The sequence below is a fragment of the Microplitis mediator genome, chromosome 7, assembly GCF_029852145.1.
Source record: "Microplitis mediator isolate UGA2020A chromosome 7, iyMicMedi2.1, whole genome shotgun sequence".
Taxonomy (NCBI): Eukaryota; Metazoa; Arthropoda; class Insecta; order Hymenoptera; family Braconidae; genus Microplitis; species Microplitis mediator.
The window spans coordinates 12,070,839-12,092,683 of record NC_079975.1 but is presented as its reverse complement, the minus strand read 5'-3'; the positions used below and the strand labels follow the sequence as shown (position 1 = coordinate 12,092,683).

At 31.4% G+C, this 21,845-nt stretch overlaps 1 protein-coding gene across 3 annotated transcripts in view; it reads right to left on the bottom strand.

Moving 5' to 3' along the window:
• LOC130671294 (synaptotagmin-1-like) overlaps window positions 1-19,635 on the bottom strand; it is a 123,191-nt gene extending 103,556 nt beyond the window's left edge. The window contains exons 1-3 of one of the 3 annotated variants that reach the window (XR_008990496.1): window positions 19,188-19,635; window positions 18,899-18,996; window positions 18,662-18,806 (exon numbers count right to left, since the gene is read on the bottom strand). Coding sequence is in view for 2 of the 3 variants with exons in the window: in XM_057475095.1 (XP_057331078.1) it covers window positions 18,662-18,803 (142 nt within the window). In the remaining variant the exon portion in view is untranslated. Of the gene's footprint in view, window positions 1-18,661; window positions 18,997-19,187 lie in introns of all 3 variants that reach the window. The other 2 variants (XM_057475095.1, XM_057475096.1) reach the window with 2 other exon arrangements.
• Window positions 19,636-21,845: the final 2,210 nt, after the last annotated feature.

The window sequence follows — 21,845 nt, the reverse complement described above, 5'->3', positions numbered from 1 at the left end:
ACTGTGAATATATTTTCGAGCTCGAAAATGCTATTACATGGAATTATTTTTTTATGAGCTTTTCAGGCTCTAACAAGTTACGTTTTATGCTAGAGTTTAAAAAGTTAAGAATCGAAAATAAATGTGTTGAGGCAGAAATCAATGTCAGTGATCAAAATCAAGATTTGAATGAGTTCTGACTTAGGTCAGAGCAATAATATATGGAATATCCGAGAAAAACATTAAAGACTGGGTTTTTCAATTTTTCGCTGACAAACTGAGGAACAAGATATATGACATTATCTGATGATCGGAAGAGACTATACAGAGAAAGAGTTGGTATGTTTTCAGACACATTTTAGCACATAATATTTTGATTTATCTGGAAAAAATAACATAAAATGTTTTTTTTTTAACTTTCCAGCGCCGATATCTTTTGAACTAATCAACCGATTTTGACGTACCAGGTGGCAATCGGCGCGTTTTTTTGAATTCTAGAGCTGATTAAATTTCGGAATTGATCGGATAAGTCACTTCAAAGATAATCGAAAAAAACCGTTTTTTATCATTTCTTTCACCAACGATATCTCTCGAACAAATTAAGCGATTGAGATGGTTGAGATGGCATTCAACGCGGCTTATAAAGTTCTAGAGCTGATTAGATTTTGAAGTCGATCGTTCGAGTCGTTTCTGAGAAATCACTAAAAAACTAAAAAAAAAAAATTTTTTTTTTTCGTAATTCGCCAATATTTTCGAGTCTGCCTGATCAACTGATCTGAAATTTTCAGGAAAGTTGAGGGCCAACAAGCTCTTTCGATTGCTACCTCAACCATCCAAATCGATTTATTAGTTAAAAAGTTACAAAGAGTTTACACACACACACACACACACACACACACACACACACACACACACACACACACACACACACACACACACACACACACACACACACACACACACACACACACATACATACATACATACATACATACACTCGGACATCATTCCGGAAATAGTCAGAATAGCTTCCTAGGACCTTAAAACGTCGACATCTGATGAAAAATCGACTTTCGAAAATCGGGGTGAAAACAATAACTTCCCAATTTTTCGAAAATCGTCGATTTTCTTAGCGGGAAGTTAAAAAATTTTTTTGCATGTTATTTATATGGGAAATTTCAAATGGCTACCGACACCTTTTAAAATATAGCTTAAAATTTTGCCCAATGGGCGAATTTTTCTTTCGATATATAGGTCCTTTTTAAGACGTCAATCCGATAGGTTGGTTATTTTGGCTCACCCTAATATATTTATTAGGGTGATTCAAAAAACAAACAAATTTTTTTCTCTCTCAAACAGGTTCAAAAGTTTCGTTTAGATAATAAATGACGTCTGTGAAAATTGAAGCTCTTAATATTATTATTAACATTGTCCGCATGGCACTTTTCGATTTCCCATAAGAATAACATGGAAAAAATTTTTTTCACGTCTTCTGATTTTTATAAGTAGTTAACGATGCGTCATAGGAATAATTGGCAGGCATATTTTTATAGGGAAGTGAATGCTCTCCGAAAAAAGATTCTTATCATTTTTTGAAGAATCTATTTGTTCAAAAGTTATTTGAGGTTGAAGTCGAATTCATATTAAATTTTGAGATTTTCTAACTGTTCCGGCGAAACTATCAGACCTATTACAAAATATCATTGAACCTTTTTTGTACACAATTTTATTCCCTAGAAGTTATTTCTGGTATAGTTATTGGCGTAACTAGTAGGGTAAGTGATTCATAATGTGTCAGCGCGATGCGTTTAGCACGAGTCGCAGGTGCGCAGGCACGAGCGAAGCAAGTGCATACTGCGCACCGGAGACGAGTGCTAAACACATCGCGGGTGACGGATTATGACTTACCCTACATGTTGCGCCCATAGTTTTATTTAACTCATGTTGCGCTATTCACGTTTTATTAATCGCCTAAAAAGCGAAGTCTCAATAGCTGTTTAGTGACATGGTGAAAAAAAAAATATTCGGCATCACAACCTTGGCTACTCAATGGGTAACAACAGGGAATTGTAATTACCCCATATTCAGTAAGAGCTTGAAAGATAGTTACGTTTATTTTCATTACGTCACAATGGCCGGGATAGTAGACATCTTTATTGCGTTTTGACAAATAATTTTTCACCAGTCGGTAAACGGCCATTTAGGGTTCGCATTTTAGGCATGATAAAACGTGAATAGAACGCATAAGTTGAATAAAAGTTTTTTCGAATTCTGCATTGTTTTCTATTTATTTTAATTTTAATGTCAAGCTCTTAAAATCAATCAGAAGACTATTTTTTTGTTCTAAAGGCCCTAGGGGTATAAGCATGATGAATTTGCCCCCGAAAGGTATCGGCTTGATACTGCGGGGATTTTTAGGTACCAATAAGATATTAAGATCCTGAGAGTTTCAGCTTTTGAAACCAATCGGTCTTCGAGAAAAAGCCAAATATGTAAAAATCAGATAAAATGAATATTCTTAGAGACTTTTTTATCGATTGACTTATACTCGGGATATGTTTTGGGGGTCGATAGTAGCTCCTCGGAAAAAAATTGGGAGCTTGATCGGTCGACAACAACCTCGAAAAAAATGACTTTTTAGTTTTAATTTCGACTTTTCACGATGTTACGGTTCTGGTACATTTATGAAATAATTTTTTTTGGATTCCTCATCCAATTTCCTATAGACTTAAGTGCTTTCAAAATTTTTAAAAAAGGTACGCCATATAGAAAAAAAAATAAAAACCACTTTTTAAGCAAATATTTACTTTATTTACATGTTTAAAGTGTGAATCATTATTTTTATAGTTTGTATATGTTCTTGAATGTTATTTGCAAAAATAATCTCTGCATCAGCAGTTAAATTTTGTCATATCATATAATATCAACTAAAATATTATAAACATTATACACATATAAAACAGGAAATAGATTTTAGTTTGTAAATTATAAATACATAACAACAAATGAAAGATATACTTGAGGAAAAAAATGTATAATCATATTTTATCAGTCTTCATCACTATCCTCTTCAATCACAGGTGAAATACTGTCTCTATCAAATAATTTGCTAAGTATTTCAGCAGGCCTTGAAATCTTTGTTAAATATCTCCCGTGTGATAAATAGTAAACAACAGCAGCAACATGAGAGCAACATCCAATTGTTCTCAGACCATTTGCACACTCACAACTATGCCTCAATATGCTTTTTGGACCAATAGCATTTTTTTTATACTCAATAAAACATCTATAAACCTTTCTATTAATGTGTCTGGATTGAACTGGAATTTTGAGTATATTTGACTGTTCTTTCACATATTGAATAGTGAGATTACCTGTTTCATCAAGCATTTCTGCTAAATAGGAAACAGCCTGTTTCAATTGATAGGAACCAGTGAAAAAAATACGCAAATCATTTTCTGTGATTTATGGAAAGTCTTCAAGAGTTTCAGATGAAATTGTTTGAAACGGCAATTTTTTTCGCTGCCAGCCATTTTTTTGAACGTCTTCAGCTAACGTATTTACTACATTATTTTGCGATTTCATTGTTTCGATGACTTCATCCAAAAACTCTGAGTCGGAAGTAAGACGCTTACTATACATATTGAAACAGGCTGTTTCCTATTTAGCAGAAATGCTCGATGAAACAGGTAATCTCACTATTCAATATGTGAAAGAACAGTCAAATATACTCAAAATTCAAGTTCAATCCAGACACATTAATAGAAAGGTTTATAGATGTTTTATTGAGTATAAAAAAAATGCTATTGGTCCAAAAAGCATATTGAGGCATAGTTGTGAGTGTGCAAATGGTCTGAGAACAATTGGATGTTGCTCTCATGTTGCTGCTGTTGTTTACTATTTATCACACGGGAGATATTTAACAAAGATTTTAAGGCCTGCTGAAATACTTAGCAAATTATTTGATAGAGACAGTATTTCACCTGTGATTGAAGAGGATAGTGATGAAGACTGATAAAATATGATTATATATTTTTTTCCTCAAGTATATCTTTCATTTGTTGTTATGTATTTATAATTTACAAACTAAAATCTATTTCCTGTTTTATATGTGTATAATGTTTATAATATTTTAGTTGATATTATATGATATGACAAAATTTAACTGCTGATGCAGAGATTATTTTTGCAAATAACATTCAAGAACATATACAAACTATAAAAATAATCATTCACACTTTAAACATGTAAATAAAGTAAATATTTGCTTAAAAAGTGGTTTTTATTTTTTTTTCTATATGGCGTACCTTTTTTAAAAATTTTGAAAGCACTTAAGTCTATAGGAAATTGGATGAGGAATCCAAAAAAAATTATTTCATAATTGTACCAGAACCGTAACATCGTGAAAAGTCGAAATTAAAACTAAAAAGTCGTTTTTTTCGAGGTTGTTGTCGACCGATCGAGCTCCCAATTTTTTTCCGAGGAGCTACTATCGACCCCCAAAACATATCCCGAGTATAAGTCAATCGATAAAAAAGTCTCTAAGAATATTCATTTTATCTGATTTTTACATATTTGGCTTTTTCTCGAAGACCGATTGGTTTCAAAAGCTGAAACTCTCAGGATCTTAATATCTTATTGGTACCTAAAAATCCCCGCAGTATCAAGCCGATACCTTTCGGGGGCAAATTCACCATGCTTATACCCCTAGGGCCTTTCTTCTTTCTCGTGACAGCTACAGTTTATATTTATGAAATCATGACTACGCTGAAAATTAACAAGGTCTGCTCAGACCCACAGAGAATTGCGAATTCTTTTGCTAATTTTTTCAGCAGTGTATTCAATCCTATAGGCGATACGCCTAATAGATTTCCTAATGATCTAACCTTAGTATTACTTGGTGACCTCAAGCTTCCATCTGAATTAGACATACTGGAGTACATAAAAAAATTGCCAAACAAGTGATCGACAGGTACTGATGGCATCCCCTGTGCCATTGTCAAAGACTGTGCAAAATGTTTTGCCTATCCACTTCACTTAGTAATAACTAAGTGTATTTATACTGCGACCTTCCCGGATAAATGGAAACTAGCTAAAGTGTGTCCTATCTATTACTCTGGTGATAAATCCGAAGTATTAAAGTATAGACCTATCTCGATCATACCAACCTTTGCGAAAGTTTTTGATATGTACATATACGGTTTGCTCTTACTGTATTTTAATACAACTATCTCGCCAAGCCAGCATGGCTTTTCCTTCAAAAGATCCACATTAATCAATTTACTACCCTATACTGAATATCTCTATAACTCCATCTCTGAATATCACCAAGTAGATGTTATTGAAACGGATTTTTCAAAGGCATTTGATAAGGTTGATACTATCTTGCTCATTAAAGCATTATATAACTTAGGACTGCCTGCAAGGCTGCTAAATTTATTAATATCATACTTAACTGAGCGACAAAAAACTGTGCTTTTCAATGGATACTGGTCAAAATCATATTCATCTTCGTCCGGAGTACCACAAGGCTCAAACCTTGGACCGCTTCTTTTTCTTATATTTATAAACCCAATAGGGGGAGTAGTATCGTGTTTCGTTGACCTCTTTGCGATTACTTAGCTATTAGATCTATTAGTGATTGTGTGCATTTGCAAAAAAATCTTGGTACAGTTATAGCATGGTGCCAGGAAAATAAGCTATGTTTAAATGAAACTAAATGTAAAGTCACTACCTATAGAAAATCGAGACAACCTATACACTTTCCATATAAAATCAACGGTGCTCTAGTAAGTAGATCAGTAGTCACGAAAGACTTGGGTGTGATCTTTGATTCAAAGCTTACCTTTACTGAACACTGTTCAGCAATATCAAGACCTGCTTTCAAAACATTGAGGTTTGTCATTCGGACAACTAAAAAATTTAAAAATATCAATACAGTCAAAGTGCTCCATGAAACACTAGTTCGCCCGAAATTAGAGTATGCAGCTCTTGTTTGGTCTCCGACCTATAATAAAAACGTAAAAGAATCGAAAAAGGTCCAACGTCGCTTCTTGAAGTCCTTATCGTGGAAAAAATATGGTACTTATCCTAGTCAAGGCACTGACTACATTAGTTTGTACGCGGATCCAAACATGTTAACCCTGGAAGAGAGAAGGAATATCGCTGCTGTACTATTTATAATAAATCTGCTTAAGGGGCACATTGAGTGTCCAAGATTCCTAGGTATGATACCCCTGCACGCTCCCGTAAGTACGACTAGAACACCTTTACCATTTTACCTTCCTACAGCACGTACCAATTTCACTAAGTCATCACTCCTATACAGATTGTTATCTATTTGTAATTATATCAGCCAAAACAGTGATCAAGTTGACATAATGGACTCAAATAATTCCCTCAATACCGGTGTCCTGAGGTCCATATTCGTCCAGCTACGTGATAATGTTAACTAGTCAAATTATACTATAAATTTTACTAGCAGTTTTCTATCACGTGTGTAAATCCTATTAAAACTAAGCCTTTAAGTCTTCACGTGTAATAATTTTAGCATAATTACAATCATAATTAATATGTAATGTCAACTCTTTACTATAAATTTATATCTTTGTACCAAAAGTGACCCTGTTATTGGCCAGTAGGCTGTTGGGTCTATAATAGATGAATAAATAAATAAATATAGAGGTTGAAACTTATGAGGATAAAATCGAATTTTTAAAAAGAATACAATTTTTTTGTTTTTTATTCGTTAACTAGCAGGATTTCATTTTTTTATTATTTTGCAATTAAAGTCCTTATATGATATATAATTATCTACAAAAATGGTTTTTAGAGTCGTTTTAATAGAGCTCATAGAAAGAAAGCTACAGAGCTCGAAAGTTAAAAAAAATTGAATTATTGAGAAAAAAAATTTTGTAGTCTAATATTACTTTGAAGGATTATAAATCCAGAGAACATAGATACAATGAACCTGAATTTTTAATTTCAATTACAATTTAATTTTGTAGAAATATAAAAAAATATTTTGTTTCTATGAGCTCTATTAAAACGACTCTGAGGACCATGTTTGTAGATAATTACGTTTCTTATAAGGACATTAATTGCAAAATATTAAAAAAATTGAATCCTGCAAGTTAAAAATTGTGTTCATCTTAAAAATTTGATTTTTTCTTCCTAAGTTCCAACCTCTATAACTTTTTTCCTATCAACTTTGATCGTATGAAACAGGAGATTTTTTTCGTAGAGAATTTAATTTCCTACAAAATTTCAGAATTCAAAAATCGGAAAAAAAATTTTTAACATAGTTATTTATAAAATAGAAAAAAAAAATTTTTTTCAATGTATTTTAAACGGGAAAGGGGACTCCCCGTGCGCCAGCTCAATTTTCGAGATACAGAGTCGAGATTTTAGGAGGATTTTTTTTTTTATTAAAGTCATTTTTGAAATGTATTTAATTAAAAAGAAAAAAAAACTTTTTTTTCCGACACAGTCTAATATATATTGTGACGTTATTTTTTCGGACGAGGCTTGGATTGAGTTGACGTCACAAGAACCAACTGATTTTGGGGCATAACCGAGCATGGTAACTCAAGATTTAGAATTTAGCTACAGTAAATTACAATTTTTATATAGTTTTTTTTTGGTGATCGAGATATAGTTTAAGGATAAAATATGGAGTAACGTTTGGCTTCAGAAAATTTATATGAGAAATTTATTATGGGATATGGGTTGAGATTAGAGTATGGTAAAAGATAAAGTTTGAGTTTTGGAATTTACAGTTTTCGATTTATTGAGTATGTGGAAAAGTCGGAGCAACCATGGAATGGGGCTCAAGTAATTGCCACCCGGTTGTATCTGATGTCAGGATGCTTGCCTGACCCTATGAGACTTCCATGTGGAGTGCAGAGGTCTAGTTGAAATGCTAGCACTCCAAAATAAGGACTATGGCTTAGGAATATGAGATCAGTTTTTGTCTTTATGATTGGCAGGACTCAGCGATGGTATAATGACCACTATCGCTGTGGAAGCCGCTATTTCTGGTCATTTTTGGAGTTTTGGGTTTTGTTGGTAGGCCTCAGTGGACAGCTTTGACCAGTGTGCTGCTGAGGGTAACCATTGGTCACTTAGATTTAAGAATTTAGTCTGCGATCTCACCGAAGCCAAGTCCAGGAGAGCAAACACATTGGGATATCCATACTCAATATCGAGTTGGAGTTATGGAGTAAAGTATAGAGAGCCGGTATAATGGCGATGATGTTTTTGGTTTGGGGAGTACAGTAGGGGATTCGACTCTGGTCGCTCGGAGCGAGCAGACGTGTCAGGAGTGATGCTTCAGAAAGCTACAGGTTGGAGTCATTGCTACAGAAGTATTGTTTTAAACAGTGTGAGACGTTACTTGATATTTTATTCATCAGTAATCAGGTATGAGATAATTATTATAAATAATTAATCGAGTTCGAGTTGGAATCTTGAGGTATTATGCTACGGTTTTAGTTAAAGAAAAGATATAAGATCTGTGAGAAGTATGAGAAAGTAGTTACAGTTTTGAGTCAGGTTCGCGATCTATTGTTAATATTATTTTTATAAAAATAATTATAGGGAATATGTTAGTCAGTAAGTTAATTATTGCCTAATGAACGTCAAAAATGAGATCCAGGTACGTTAGTCGTACGATTTTTGCTACAGCAAGTATGCTAGAGTAACAAATTTGAGATTATTGTCCCCGTTCACCGAGTACTATTTGAGTATCGGTTGGCTCCAGTTATTTAATTATTTTAATTAATTATTTTTAATTAATTTAGTTATCAAGTTTTGACGTGCATCATGTAGATGCCAAGTTGCCGCCCGGATTTACCGGATCGTTGTATTTTTCGGATTCAGTATTTTGTTATAGAGTGTAAGATTATTTGTATTATGTTCTCGTATTTGATTTATTGTTAAATAAAAATTGCAAATCCGCTAATAATTTACACGAGTTTGGGATGATTTAACCCGGACCACTCCCTCTCTCCATAAACCTACACACTGAGCGACACCACGGCATACCGTAACTCTGTTTTTAGTGCTCCAGGCTCTGTCTTGGTTTGCTATTAAGTTTTGACCATTTTAGTTTTAGTTTTGAATTTTATTTCTGCGTGGTTTTTGTGATAATTCCACAGATCAAAAATTATCCACATTATTTATGCGTGGTTTATGAAATAATTCCACAGATCAAAAATTATTAAAATTTTCTTAATTTACTGGTTTGGTGATTTCAGTGATAAAAATTACCTGGCGCCCTATTAGTATTGAGACTGGAGGCTAAGGACAGAGAACGAAGTTGTAACGCAGAGGTTAGCGTATAATTTTTGCGTTATAATATATTAGACTGATTCAAAAAAATCGACTAATTTTTTTTTTCTTCATTATATCGAAAATATTGTTGGAAATGACGAAAAAAAAATACTGTGAAAGTTTGAGCTCTTAATATTAATATAAACAACTGCCGCATCGCGATTTTCTATTTCCCGTTTAAATAACATGGGAAAATTTATTTTTTAAGCTTTGGAATTTTGTAGCTCACGGTGGGACCAATACTTTTGAATGTTCAAGACATATTCTTATGGAAAATTTGACGCTCTACAAAAAAGGTCTCTTATAATTTTTCGATACTTTTATTTCTTCAAAAGTAATTCGAAGTTAAAATTAGATTGACGATAAATTTTTACATTTGTTAAATTTTTTGAAGCAACCATCAACTTTATCCGAAAAATTTAGAGGACATTTTTTGTAGAGCATTTTATTTCCTGCAACTTATCTCGGAGAAAATTTTCGACATTTCTCATACGTCGTAAGTTATTAGCGATTAACTGAAAATTTAATATAATTAATTTTAAGCAACAAAATTTAGATTATTTAAGAAAATTTTCAGTTAATTGCAAATAACATACGACTTGAGTGAAATATCGAAAATTTTCTCTGAGATAAGTTGTAGGAAATAAAATGCTCTACAAAAAATGTCCTCTAAAATTTTCGGATAAAGTTGATGGTTGCAACAAAAAATTTAAAAAATGTAAAAATTTATCGTCAATCTAACTTTAACTTCGAATTACTTTCAAAGAAATGAAAATATCGAAAAATTATAAGAGACCTTTTTTGTAGAGCGTCAAATTTCCCATAAGATTATGTCTAGAACATTCGAAAGTATTGGTCCCACCGAGAGCTACAAAATTCCAAAGCTTAAAAAATAAATTTTTCCATGTTATTTAAACGGGAAATAGAAAATCGCGATGCGGCAGTTGTTTATATTAAGAGCTCAAACTTTCACCGTATTTTTTTGTCGTCATTTCCAACAATATTTTCGATATAATGAAGAAAAAGAAAATTAGTCAATTTTTTTGAATCAGTCTAATATATATATATATATATATATATATATATATATATATATGTATATTAGGGTCAAGAGATTCAATTAACTAATTCCATCATATACACTTGCGCAAAAAATTAAAGGAACAGAAAAATTTGATATATTTTTTAGTGATTTTTGGAACACTTGGTGAAAAATAATCATATCGAGATTTTGAAAAAAGCATTTTATAGCTTGAAATCTCTAGTTTCAGTGCATTTTTTCAAAATTTTTTAAGAGCGCCTATTGCGCAAACATGAGAAATACCGCAAGACAAAAAATCTCTAATTTTTTTTTATTTCCGAAGAGCCCACGGACCGTAGAAAAATTCTCTCAACTAAACCAATGTATAGGTCGTTTATCAAATTTATTCAGCTTCAATTTGGCTGTTTTTTAACCTCATAAGACCATTTGTCGCAGAGATATCAGCCTTTAAACAAAAAATGATCCTTTTGGTTTTGATCATCAATATTTCAGGTACCAATGATCGCAGAGTAAATTGAAGGACGGCGTTGAAAACTTGAATAAATTCCCGATAAGACTCTTTCATCATTTTCTGAAAAGAAAAAAATGTTTTTTTATTCTTAACATCCATTAGAAGTAAGTACAAACAAATGACTTTTTTTGGTTTTTTAGTAAGTCAACCGCTATTCTGCAAATATCAATTAAAAAGATAATGTTGCCAGGGACTGTTTTCGCTTAATGTACCCCCAATAACCCTGTAAATTTTTAAATTGATCTATCGAACCGTTTTTTGGGAATGATTGATCAAAATTTTGCTAAACAATTAAAGGGACAAGATTTGTTCCTTTAATTGTGTAATCATAATCAAAATGAAAAAATTAATCTTTTTCAGATTTTCTCAAATTTTTGCGTTACGAAGCAAATGCAAGGGGATGACAAGAAAAAAAAATTTTCCAAAAAACGTCGAAAACAATCAAAGAAAAAAAAATCAGTCTGTCAGTTGACCCTGCGGGCCAGCCCCAAAACTTCCCGCTGTTTTCGAGCTCGTTAAGCTCGAAAACATTATTTTGATTACATTTTCGAGCTCTTCGAGCTCGCAAATACTTTTGTATGCCATTGTTTTGTAAAAAACCATTTTTTAGCATTTCCTTCTCCCACGATATCTCGCGAACGAATTAACCGATTTTGATGGTTGGGGTGGCATTCGACGCGGCTTATAGAGTTTTAGAGCTGATTAGATTTTGGAATCAATCCATCGAGCAAATTAAAAGTTATCCAAATAAAACATTTTCGAAAAAATTTTATTTTTGAAATATCTCTGAACGCACCTTACCGATTAAGTTCAAATTTTTACGGCTTCAAGACATTAACAAGCCGCGTCGAATGACACCTCAACGATCAAAATCGGTTCATCCGTTCAAGAGTTATGAATATTTACATACATACATACGTACGTACGTACACACATACATACACTCAGACATCATCGTGAAATTAGTCAGGATAGCTTTCTAGGACCTCGAAACGTCGACATCTGATGGAAATTCGATTTTCGTAAATCGGACCGAAACCAATAACTTCCCGAATTTTTGAAAATTTACAATTTTCTTAGCGGAAAGTTAAAAATCGTCGTCGGTTGGCCCTGCGAGCCAGCCCCAAATCTTCCCGCTGTTTTCGAGCTCAAGGAGCTTGAAAACATCACTGTGAATATATTTTCGAGCTCGAAAATGCTAGTACATGGAATCATTTTTTTATAAGCTTTTCAAGCTTTAACAAATTACGTTTTATGCTTGAGTTTGAAAAGTTAAGAATCGAAAATCATTAATAAAGAAGCGGCTTTTAAATTTTTATTATCGATTATGTTCTCTGAAATAAATGTATTGAGGCAGAAATCAATGTCAGTGATCAAAATCAAGATTTCAATGAGTTTTGACTTAGGTCAGAGCAATAATATATGGAATATCCGAGAAAAACATTAACAACTGGGTTTTTTCAATTTTTTGCTGACAATATGTTTAAAACTAAGGAACAAGTTATATGATATTATCTGATGATCGAAAGAGACTATAAAGATAAAGAGTTGGTATAATTTCAGGCACATTTTAGCACATTATATTTTGATTTATCCGGAAAAAATAACATAAAATGTTATTTTTTTAACTTTTCAGCGCCAATATCTTTTGAACTAATCTACCGATTTTGACGTTTGAGGTGGCAATCAGTGCGTTTTCTTGAATTCTAGAGCTGATTAGATTTTGAAGTCGATCGTTCAAGTCGTTTCTGAGAAATCACTAAAAAACTAAAAAAAAAATTTTTTTTTTTCATTAATTCACCATTATTTTCGAGTCTACTTGATCAAATGATCTAAAATTTTTAGGAAAATTGCAGGCCAACAAGCTCTTTCGATTTCCACCTCAACCATCCAAATCGATTCATTGGTTAAAAAGTTACAAAGAGTTTACACACACACACACACACACACACACACACACACACACACACACACACACACACACACACACACACACACACACACACACACGCACGCACGCACGCACACATACATACATGCACTCGGACATCATTCTGAAATTAGTCAGAATAGCTTTCTAGGACCTCAAAACGTCGACATCTGATGAAAACTCGACTTTCGAAAATCGGGGTGAAAACAATAACTTCCCAATTTTTCGAAAATCGTCGATTTTCTTAACCGGAAGTTAAAAAATTGAATCTTGTTTTTGTGTTCGAAAATTTTTTTTTTATATTTTTTGGAAATTTTTTTTTTTCGTCATTTCCTTGCATTTGGTAAGTAACTAACGCAAAAACTTAAGGAAAGTCGTAAAAAAATTATTTTTTCATTTTGATTATGATTACACAATTAAAGAATCAAACCTTGTCCCTTTAATTGTTTAGCAAAATTTTGATCGATCATTCCCAAAAAACGGTTCGACAGATCAATTCGAAAATTTTCAGGGTTATTGGAGGTAAATTAAGCTAATAGAGTCCCTGGCAACATTATTTTTTTTATCGATATTTGCAGAATAGCGGTTGATTTACTAAAAAACCAAAAAAAGTCACTTTTTGGTACTTACTTCTATTGGATGTTAAAAATAAAAAAATTTTTTTTTTTTCAGAAATGATGAAAAAGTCTTGTCGGGAATATAAAAAAAAAAGTTTGGAAAATTCAAAAGTGCACGACTCAAAATGCTTATTATGATTTGATCGTAATCATTAAAATATTCCGTCAACTTCGGATTTGTCCGTTTTTAACGACAATTTATATGGAACTTGTTATACAATTTGACGTAAATTTACTGCACGAATTAGAATGCAAATTCACTTCAAAATTGACTAGAAAAAATTTTTCGTCAATTTTCAGGCAAATTTTTACATCGATTGATTGTTAATTTGACTTGAAAAATTGTGGAGTAATTTTTTACCGTAAAATTTTAGAAAAGTTTATGTATGAATTTGCTTACCTTTTGAAATGGTAGGAACGAACATTAATGACTTTTTTTTGTAGTAAAAATTTACCTCTAAATTGAGCAAAAATTAACCGCAAATTTTTCTTTCCAACTTTTGCTGTCAAATTGTCATTAAATTCAGGCAGTAAATTTCAGGCAATTTTAATTTCAAATTACAGTCAATTTCAAGCTAAAGTAGCTATTAGGGTACCTTCAGTATCATAGACAACAGCATATGACAAAACTCATAATTACAATATCATGTAATAATAAGGGTAATAACGCAGGCAAAATGAAATAAATAAAATTTGGAGTACAAATGTTATTTATTTATATAAAAATAATAAACAAAAAAAAATCAAATTAAAAAAAAAAACAAATAAATTTCAAATGTAAAAAATTCCGAAATTTTTCACAGCACGATCTGTAATAGTATATTGTACAACTAGTGCGGTAAGTTGTCGATTGCCCACGAGAGCGAAGTTGAGCGCACGAACGAAGTGAGTGCGCTCATTCGCTCGAGTGGGTAATCGACAACACCGCACGAATTGAACACAGTTTTTTTTATCATTAATGCAATATAAGTACTATCTTAGTGCTCGCTGTTTTATTCTCCAAGTAGCTTTTTGCTGATTCAACTGTTGCCGCGACATTTTTGTGGGTTAAACGATAATCTGCATGCGACAAGAAGTAAATTTGAGTGCGACAAGTTTACTTGTCGCACTCAAATTTACTTGTCGCACGCAGATAATCGTTTAACGCACACAAATGTCGTGGAAACAGTTGAATGGGCAAACAGCTATTTGGCGAACAAAAGAGCGTGCGCCAAGATAGCACTTATATTGCATGAATGATAAAAAAAATTTTATGTTTTTTTTTTCTATTTTTATTTTTATTTTACTTGTTTATTTATTTATTCGTCTAATCTCAATTTTTTATATTTTTATTTTTGAAATACCCGCGCCAAATTAATTGGTTAGAAGTATGGCGCAGGCACACTGGGTGATAGTACGAGAAAAAAAAATACCACGCATGCGCACTTGTTAAGACGAATGTCCATACATATTTAGGCTAAAATTGAAGAAAATGCGATTTACTTTTTTTTTATTAATTATAATTGCATAACACAAAGTTAGATAGCCATTTTCGAAAGCAAATCTTTCGAGGGCAAGACGGGTGATTTAAAAAAAAAATGGAATTAAATTATGGATTCTTTTTCGAGATATTGTGTTTTCAAGCTACAAAATTTTTTTACAGCTTGACGGGAAAATTTTTTAGTTTATTTTAATGATTTTCTCGTTTCTATTGCACTAGTTTTTTTTTTTTTGAAAATCGCAGAAATAATCTTTATTACATTATCTGTAAAATGGTGCATCATTCGAGATGTTTCTGTTTACTAATAACACGATAATAACAAAAATAGTTGAAGAAAGGAGGCGAAAAAAAATTTCGATCGTAAAGCACTCTCTAATGCTTCGCATTATGAGTCGTGCAATATATGGTAAATAACTGAATATACATGGCGGCAAAATTATTAATATTGATTAATATATGATTTATCATATATAAGAATTTATACGTTTAATATTATAATAATCCATGTCATTTATAATATGTGTGATTATATACATGTGATATTATATCAAAAATTATATGTCCATTTTATATATTAATTTATAACGTAAAATATATGTTTCATTATATAAATTAATTTATAAATTCAACATTATTACAATTCATGTAATTTATAATATATGTAATTGTATACATATGATATTACATCTCAAATTATATTCTCGTTTTATATATAAACTTATAATTTCAATATTAGAATAATTTCGATATTATTATACATAAATTATGATACATGAATCCACTTTAATATTATTTCATTTATAATAACAATACGATAAAGTCAAAACAAATACACTACATCACGATAGTAAAAAAAAATAGAAATAGTTGTAGTTATTATCATGTAACTACATAAAAATACTAAAAATATCATAGCTTACATTATATATTAATTAGATAAATCTATCATTAATTTGAATACAAATATGTTTGCATATATTTGTGAAAATATATGTAAACAAATATCTATATAAATATATATTTACATACATTTATACAAATATATGTGAACATATATTTATATAATTATATATTTGCATGCATAAGTATTAAATGTGAGCCATATAATTATATCATATATCTTATCATAAAACTTAGTATAGAATAAAATATTATAAGCAATACTTATAAGTTAGCATGTAAAAAAAATATATTACCGATACATATATTGCAAATTATAAAATCATATAATATTTCGGCAAAATTTTGTCTATGGCTCCATATATGACTTCTTATAATTCTATATAATTTATCATATATTTTGAATTATACTGAAGCTCATATATTGCTTTTTCATACGGGCAAAACGATTATTTTTTGTTTAAAGGCTGATATTTCTGCGACAAATCGTCCTACGAGGTTGAAAAAAGCCAAATTGTAGCTGAATAAATTTGCTAAACGACCTATGCATTGGTTTAGTTGAAAGAATTTTTCTACGGTCCGAGGGCTCTTCGGAAAAAAAAAAAAAAATTTAGAAATTTTTTGTCTCACGGTATTTCTTATGTTTGCGCAATAGCCGGAGCTCTGAAAAAATTTTGAAAAAAAGGACCGAAAATAGAGATTTCATACTATAGAGTGCTTTTTTTTTAAATCTCGATTATTTTTCACCAAGTTACATCCTTCCAAAAATCACTAAAAAATTTATAAAATTTTTCGGTTCCTTTAATTTTTTGCGTGAGTGTAAATATGGCGGGAACAAAATCTTCCTTATTCTCTTAATAATATAGATAATAATAATAATACACTCATCCAAAAAATTAAAGAATCAAGAAAATTTGATTTATTATAGATTTTAAGAAATATCTCGAGACAAAATTTTTCTAAATTTTTTGGTTCTATTTCTTGGGTCTACGGGGCCGAAAAAATTTTTTTTCAGACGAATCAATTCATGGCTCGTTTAGGAAATTTATTTAGCTACAATTTGCTTTTTTTTGTTTCTTTGTACGACAATTTGCTACTGAGATATCAACCTTCAAATGGAAAAGGATCATTTTGTCTTTGATTATCGATATCTCAGCAACTGACGGTCGCACAGTAATTTTGGGGGAAGCTTTATAAACTTGACTAAATCCCCCACTTGCTTCATTTACGATTTAAAGAAGTAAAAATTTTTTTTTATCCTTAATATCAATTTGAAAAACCTACAAAAAATTGACTTTTTACGGATTTTTAGTTAGTCAACCGCTGCTTTAAGAATATTGATGAAAAGAGTATTGTTGCCAGGTGATTTTACAGCTTAATGTATCCCCAAAAGCCCTGGAAATTTTCAAATCGATCTATTGAACCGTTTGTCCGGGCCGATTGCTTAAAGTTTAACTAAACAATTGAAGGAACAAGTTTTGTTCCTTAATTTGTTTAATCATTACCAAAATGAAAAAATTATTTTTTTTTCGGATTTTCTTTAATTTTTGCGTTAGTTATTCAGTAAATTTGCGTTAATTATTCAGTAAATGTAAGGTAAAGAGAAAATAAAAGAATTTTCCGAAAAACGAAAAAAAAGGACCCGAGTAAAACGTAAAAAAAAAAAAGTAAAAAAATTCTTCTTTTATCTTGGTTTTCGCAATTTTTTTTTTTTTTTTTCTCTTTACTTTACATTTCCTGAATAACTAACGTAAAAATGAAAGAAAATCCGAAAAAAATTAATATTTTCATTTTGGTAATGAATACACAAATTCAGTAACAAAATTTGTTCCTTTAATTGTTTTGTAAAACTTTGAGCAATCGGCCCGGACAAACGGTTCAATGGATCGATTTGAAAATTATCAGAGCTTTTAGGGGTACATTAAGCTGTAAAATCACCTGGCATCATTATCCTTTCCATCATTATTTTGAAAGCAGCAGTTGATTACCTAAAAAACCATACAAAATCCATTTTTTGTAGGCTTTTCAAATTGATGTTAAGGATAAAAAAAAATTTTTACTTCTTTAAATCGAAAATGAAGCGTGTGGGATATTTTTTCTAGTTTCTAAAGCTGCCCTCAAAATTACTGTGTGACCATTAGTTGTTGAGATATCGATAATTAAAGACAAAAAAATTCTTTTTCATTTGACGGCTGATGTCTCAGCAGTAAGCTGTCGTACAACGAAGCAAACAAAAACAAATTGAAGCTCAATAAATTTCCTAAACGAGCCATAAATTAATTTTTCTGAAAAAAAATTTTCTCGGCCCCGTAGACCCAAAAAGAAATCAAAAAATTTTAGAAAAATTTTGACTCGAATTTCTTACGATTCTGCAAAAACCGTGGCTCAAAAAATTATTTTGCTGTGATCTTGAAACTAGAAATCTTAAGCTTTAATTTGCTTTTTTTTTCGATACGATCATTTTTCACGAAAATACAGCCTTCCAAAAATCACTAAAAAATTTATGAAATTTTTTTGTTCCTTTAATTTTTTGGATAAGTGTAATATTTATAATAATAATAATAATAATAATAATAATAATAATAATAATAATAATAATAATAATAATAATAATAATAATAATAATAATAATAATAATAATAATAATAATAATAATAGTAATAATAATAATAATAATAATAATAATAATAATAATAAAAATAATAATAATAATAATAATAATATTAATAGTGTTTATTTAGCGTAGTGCTAGTTTCAATACATCAATTTTTAACACCCATACAGACATTTGAATATATTAATTAATCTTATCAATATCAATGTTATTATTATTATTATTACTAAAATTATGAGAATAATAATATCTTACTTTTTTCTTTTAAATACTCGTATCCAAAACATTTTGGAACGGAAAAGCACACAATTAGTATAAGTACCAATAGAATAGTACTAATCCCAATTAATAGTAATATCATATGGCTCAATGATCCAACTAATTCGTCGAGAAACATTTACTAACGTGAATCAAGAAAAGGATTTCGTAAAGATTACAAAAGATTTGTTTATAACACACAGTGGTTTTGCTCATATATTAACTAACACATACCAGGCAGTCTATTACATCATATATGGTGTTCATAAATATCAGCGTTAAAGATTTGTTGGAAACACTTTCAATAATTTTTTTTTTATGATTGACCCTGTCTGAAATAAAAGCAAAGATAAGTTTTCATGGTTGTATCAGAATGTTAACAATTTCTTCACTTGAGTTTAATACAATATTTAATTAGATTACACGTATTTTGTAAAGCATAAAATATATATGATGTATGAAGCATATCATTTAAACGTGTTAATAAGCGAAATTTAAAATCCGTTTTTAAACTTGCACTTACTTTTTTATTTGACAGTAGTATTGTATTATAATATTTGAACTTATGAAATAATATCTACAGCTGTTTCAGGAATTACAGTTTAGTTATTTCGATGAATGTTTTTGTCACAAGATTACGCCTTGGGCAAGGTCATTGTAAATCAAAGTTGCTATCGTAATTGTCAATGTGCCGCAAAACTTGCACATGCATAAATGGCCTTGAATGTAGGAGAAGTGTTTTTTAACGGAATATTATGACGTTTTTACGAGATTTTCAATCAAGTTCTACGTACGACCAATGTAACTCAACTAATCACAAAACTGCCACACTTGAGTTGATTCCACGAATGTAAATGTGTTGTATACAGATATACAATAAATGCATTAACAGTCTACAGTTGTGCGGGCAAGCCTACACCATTGTACTACTATACGTTATCGTGGTTAATTTACTGTCGAACAGATGCCAAGTGTTCACGCATAGAAGCAAGTTGTTTTTTTTTACTCCGTTATATTTGTATTAAAGTTGAATAAATTATGTTGATAATGTGTTTAAAATAGAAAAAAATCGGAAATGTTATTTGGCTTCTAAAACTCGGAATATTTTACTTAGTGTATTAAAATTATTTCTAGATTTACTAAAATTTATTCATTATATAATGTTCCTAAAAAAAAATGTCATCAAAATTTCTCTGATATGAATAATATTTTTTATCTGTTATTGATTATTAAAGTCAAAAATAAATAATGAGTTTCTATTTAGTCACGCTGTCGGTAACAGAACTGCAGAAACTGAACCAGAGGGCACGCGCAAGAAAACAACTAATTATTTGTTTTTTTAATTAATTTTTTTCGCAAACATAATAAACCCCGGGAGATTGGTTTTTGACTTTTCTTATTCAGAATTTATCGCTCTTTAATTTAATACCAGTCATCATAGGGCTTTACATTGATAGACAAAAGTTTTTTAATGAAAATACAAGGTGTCTCGGCATCCCCGGGAAAAAATGATCAGGCCTGACCATGCCTGTTCATGTATGATCAGGCCTGAAATTAGACCTGATCATACCTGTCCATGCCTGTTCATGTCTGAGGCGTTATATGCGTTCAGGCCTGATCATACCTGTCCATGCCTGTCCATGTCTGTTCATGTCTGAAGTGTTAAATATGCTCAGGCCTGATCATACATGTTCATGCCTGTTCATGTCTGAAGCTTTAAATACGTTCAGGCCTAATCATGTCTGTTCATGCATGTTCAGGCCTGACCATGTCTATTCATGTCTGAAGTGTTAAATGCGCTCAGGCCTGATCATACATGTTCATGTCTGTTCATGTCTGAAGCGTTGAATAAGCTCAGGCCTGATCAGGCCTGTTCATGCCTGGTTATGTCTGTTCATGTCTGTTCATAGATATAAAATTTTTTTGACCAAGAATCTATCACGTATAACCCGGGAAAAAAGGATCAGACCTGATCAGACATGAACAGGCATGAGTCTTAAGACTTTCAGTACTTGAAGTTCGTACGAGACCTACTTTTCAACTCAATCTCTTAGGTCAACAGGTAACGAGGCGAACTTTCAAGCGCAAGGTCCACGGTTCGAATCCTAGGCACTCCCATATTTTTTATTTTTTTTTTCATTTTTATAGAAATAATCATATATAATTGTAAATAGTTATGCATAATTATGTATAATTATATAGGACCATTTTTTATATATAATTGTTTTACCAGAATGGGCATGAACAGGCATGAACAGACCTGATCAGACCTGAACATGCCTGATCAGGCATGGTCATTTTTCATGTCTGATCAGGCCTGAAGACTCATGCCTGCTCATGTCTGATCAGGCCTGAACATTTCTTCCCGGGTCCCTATTGTTATTTTATTATTTATATAAAAAACGCGGCCGAATCGAGCTTTTTTATCATTATTTTCGTGATCTACGGAAGTTTTTACTTATTATCAATAAAAAAAAATCTGTCTGTCGGTTGACCCTGCGGGCCAGCCCCAAAACTTCCCGCTGTTTTCGAGCTTCTTGAGCTCGGAAATATTGTTGTGGATACATTTTCGAGCTCTTCGAGCTCGAAAATACTTTTGTGTAGCATTGTTGTCGAAAAAAACCGATTTTGATAATTTCTTTCTCCCGCGATAACTCTCGAACGAATACTCCGATTGCGATGGCTAAGGCAGCAATCGACGCGTTTTATTAAATTCTAGAGCTGATTAGATTTTGAAGTTGATCGTAGAAGTCATTTCTGAGAAATCAATAATAAACAAAAATAAAAATTTTTTTTTTTTCGTAATTCGCCAATATTTTCGAGTCTACTTGATCAAATGATCTGAAATTTTCAGAAAAGTTGATGGCCAACAAGCTCTTTTGAATACTGCCTTAACCATCCAAATCGGTTCATTAATTAAAAAGTTATAGACCGGTCACACACACACACACACACACACACACATACGGACACTCGGATATCATTCTAAAAATAGTCAGAATAGCTTCCTAGAACCTCAAAACGTCGATATCTGACGAAATTTCGATTTTCGCAAATCAAGGTGAAAACAATAACTTCCCAATTTTTCAAAAATCGTCGATTTTCTAAGCGGGAAGTTAAAAATCCATATATCAATTTCCCCCAAACTCAGTTAAGAGTAAATTGAGTGGGCTATATGACC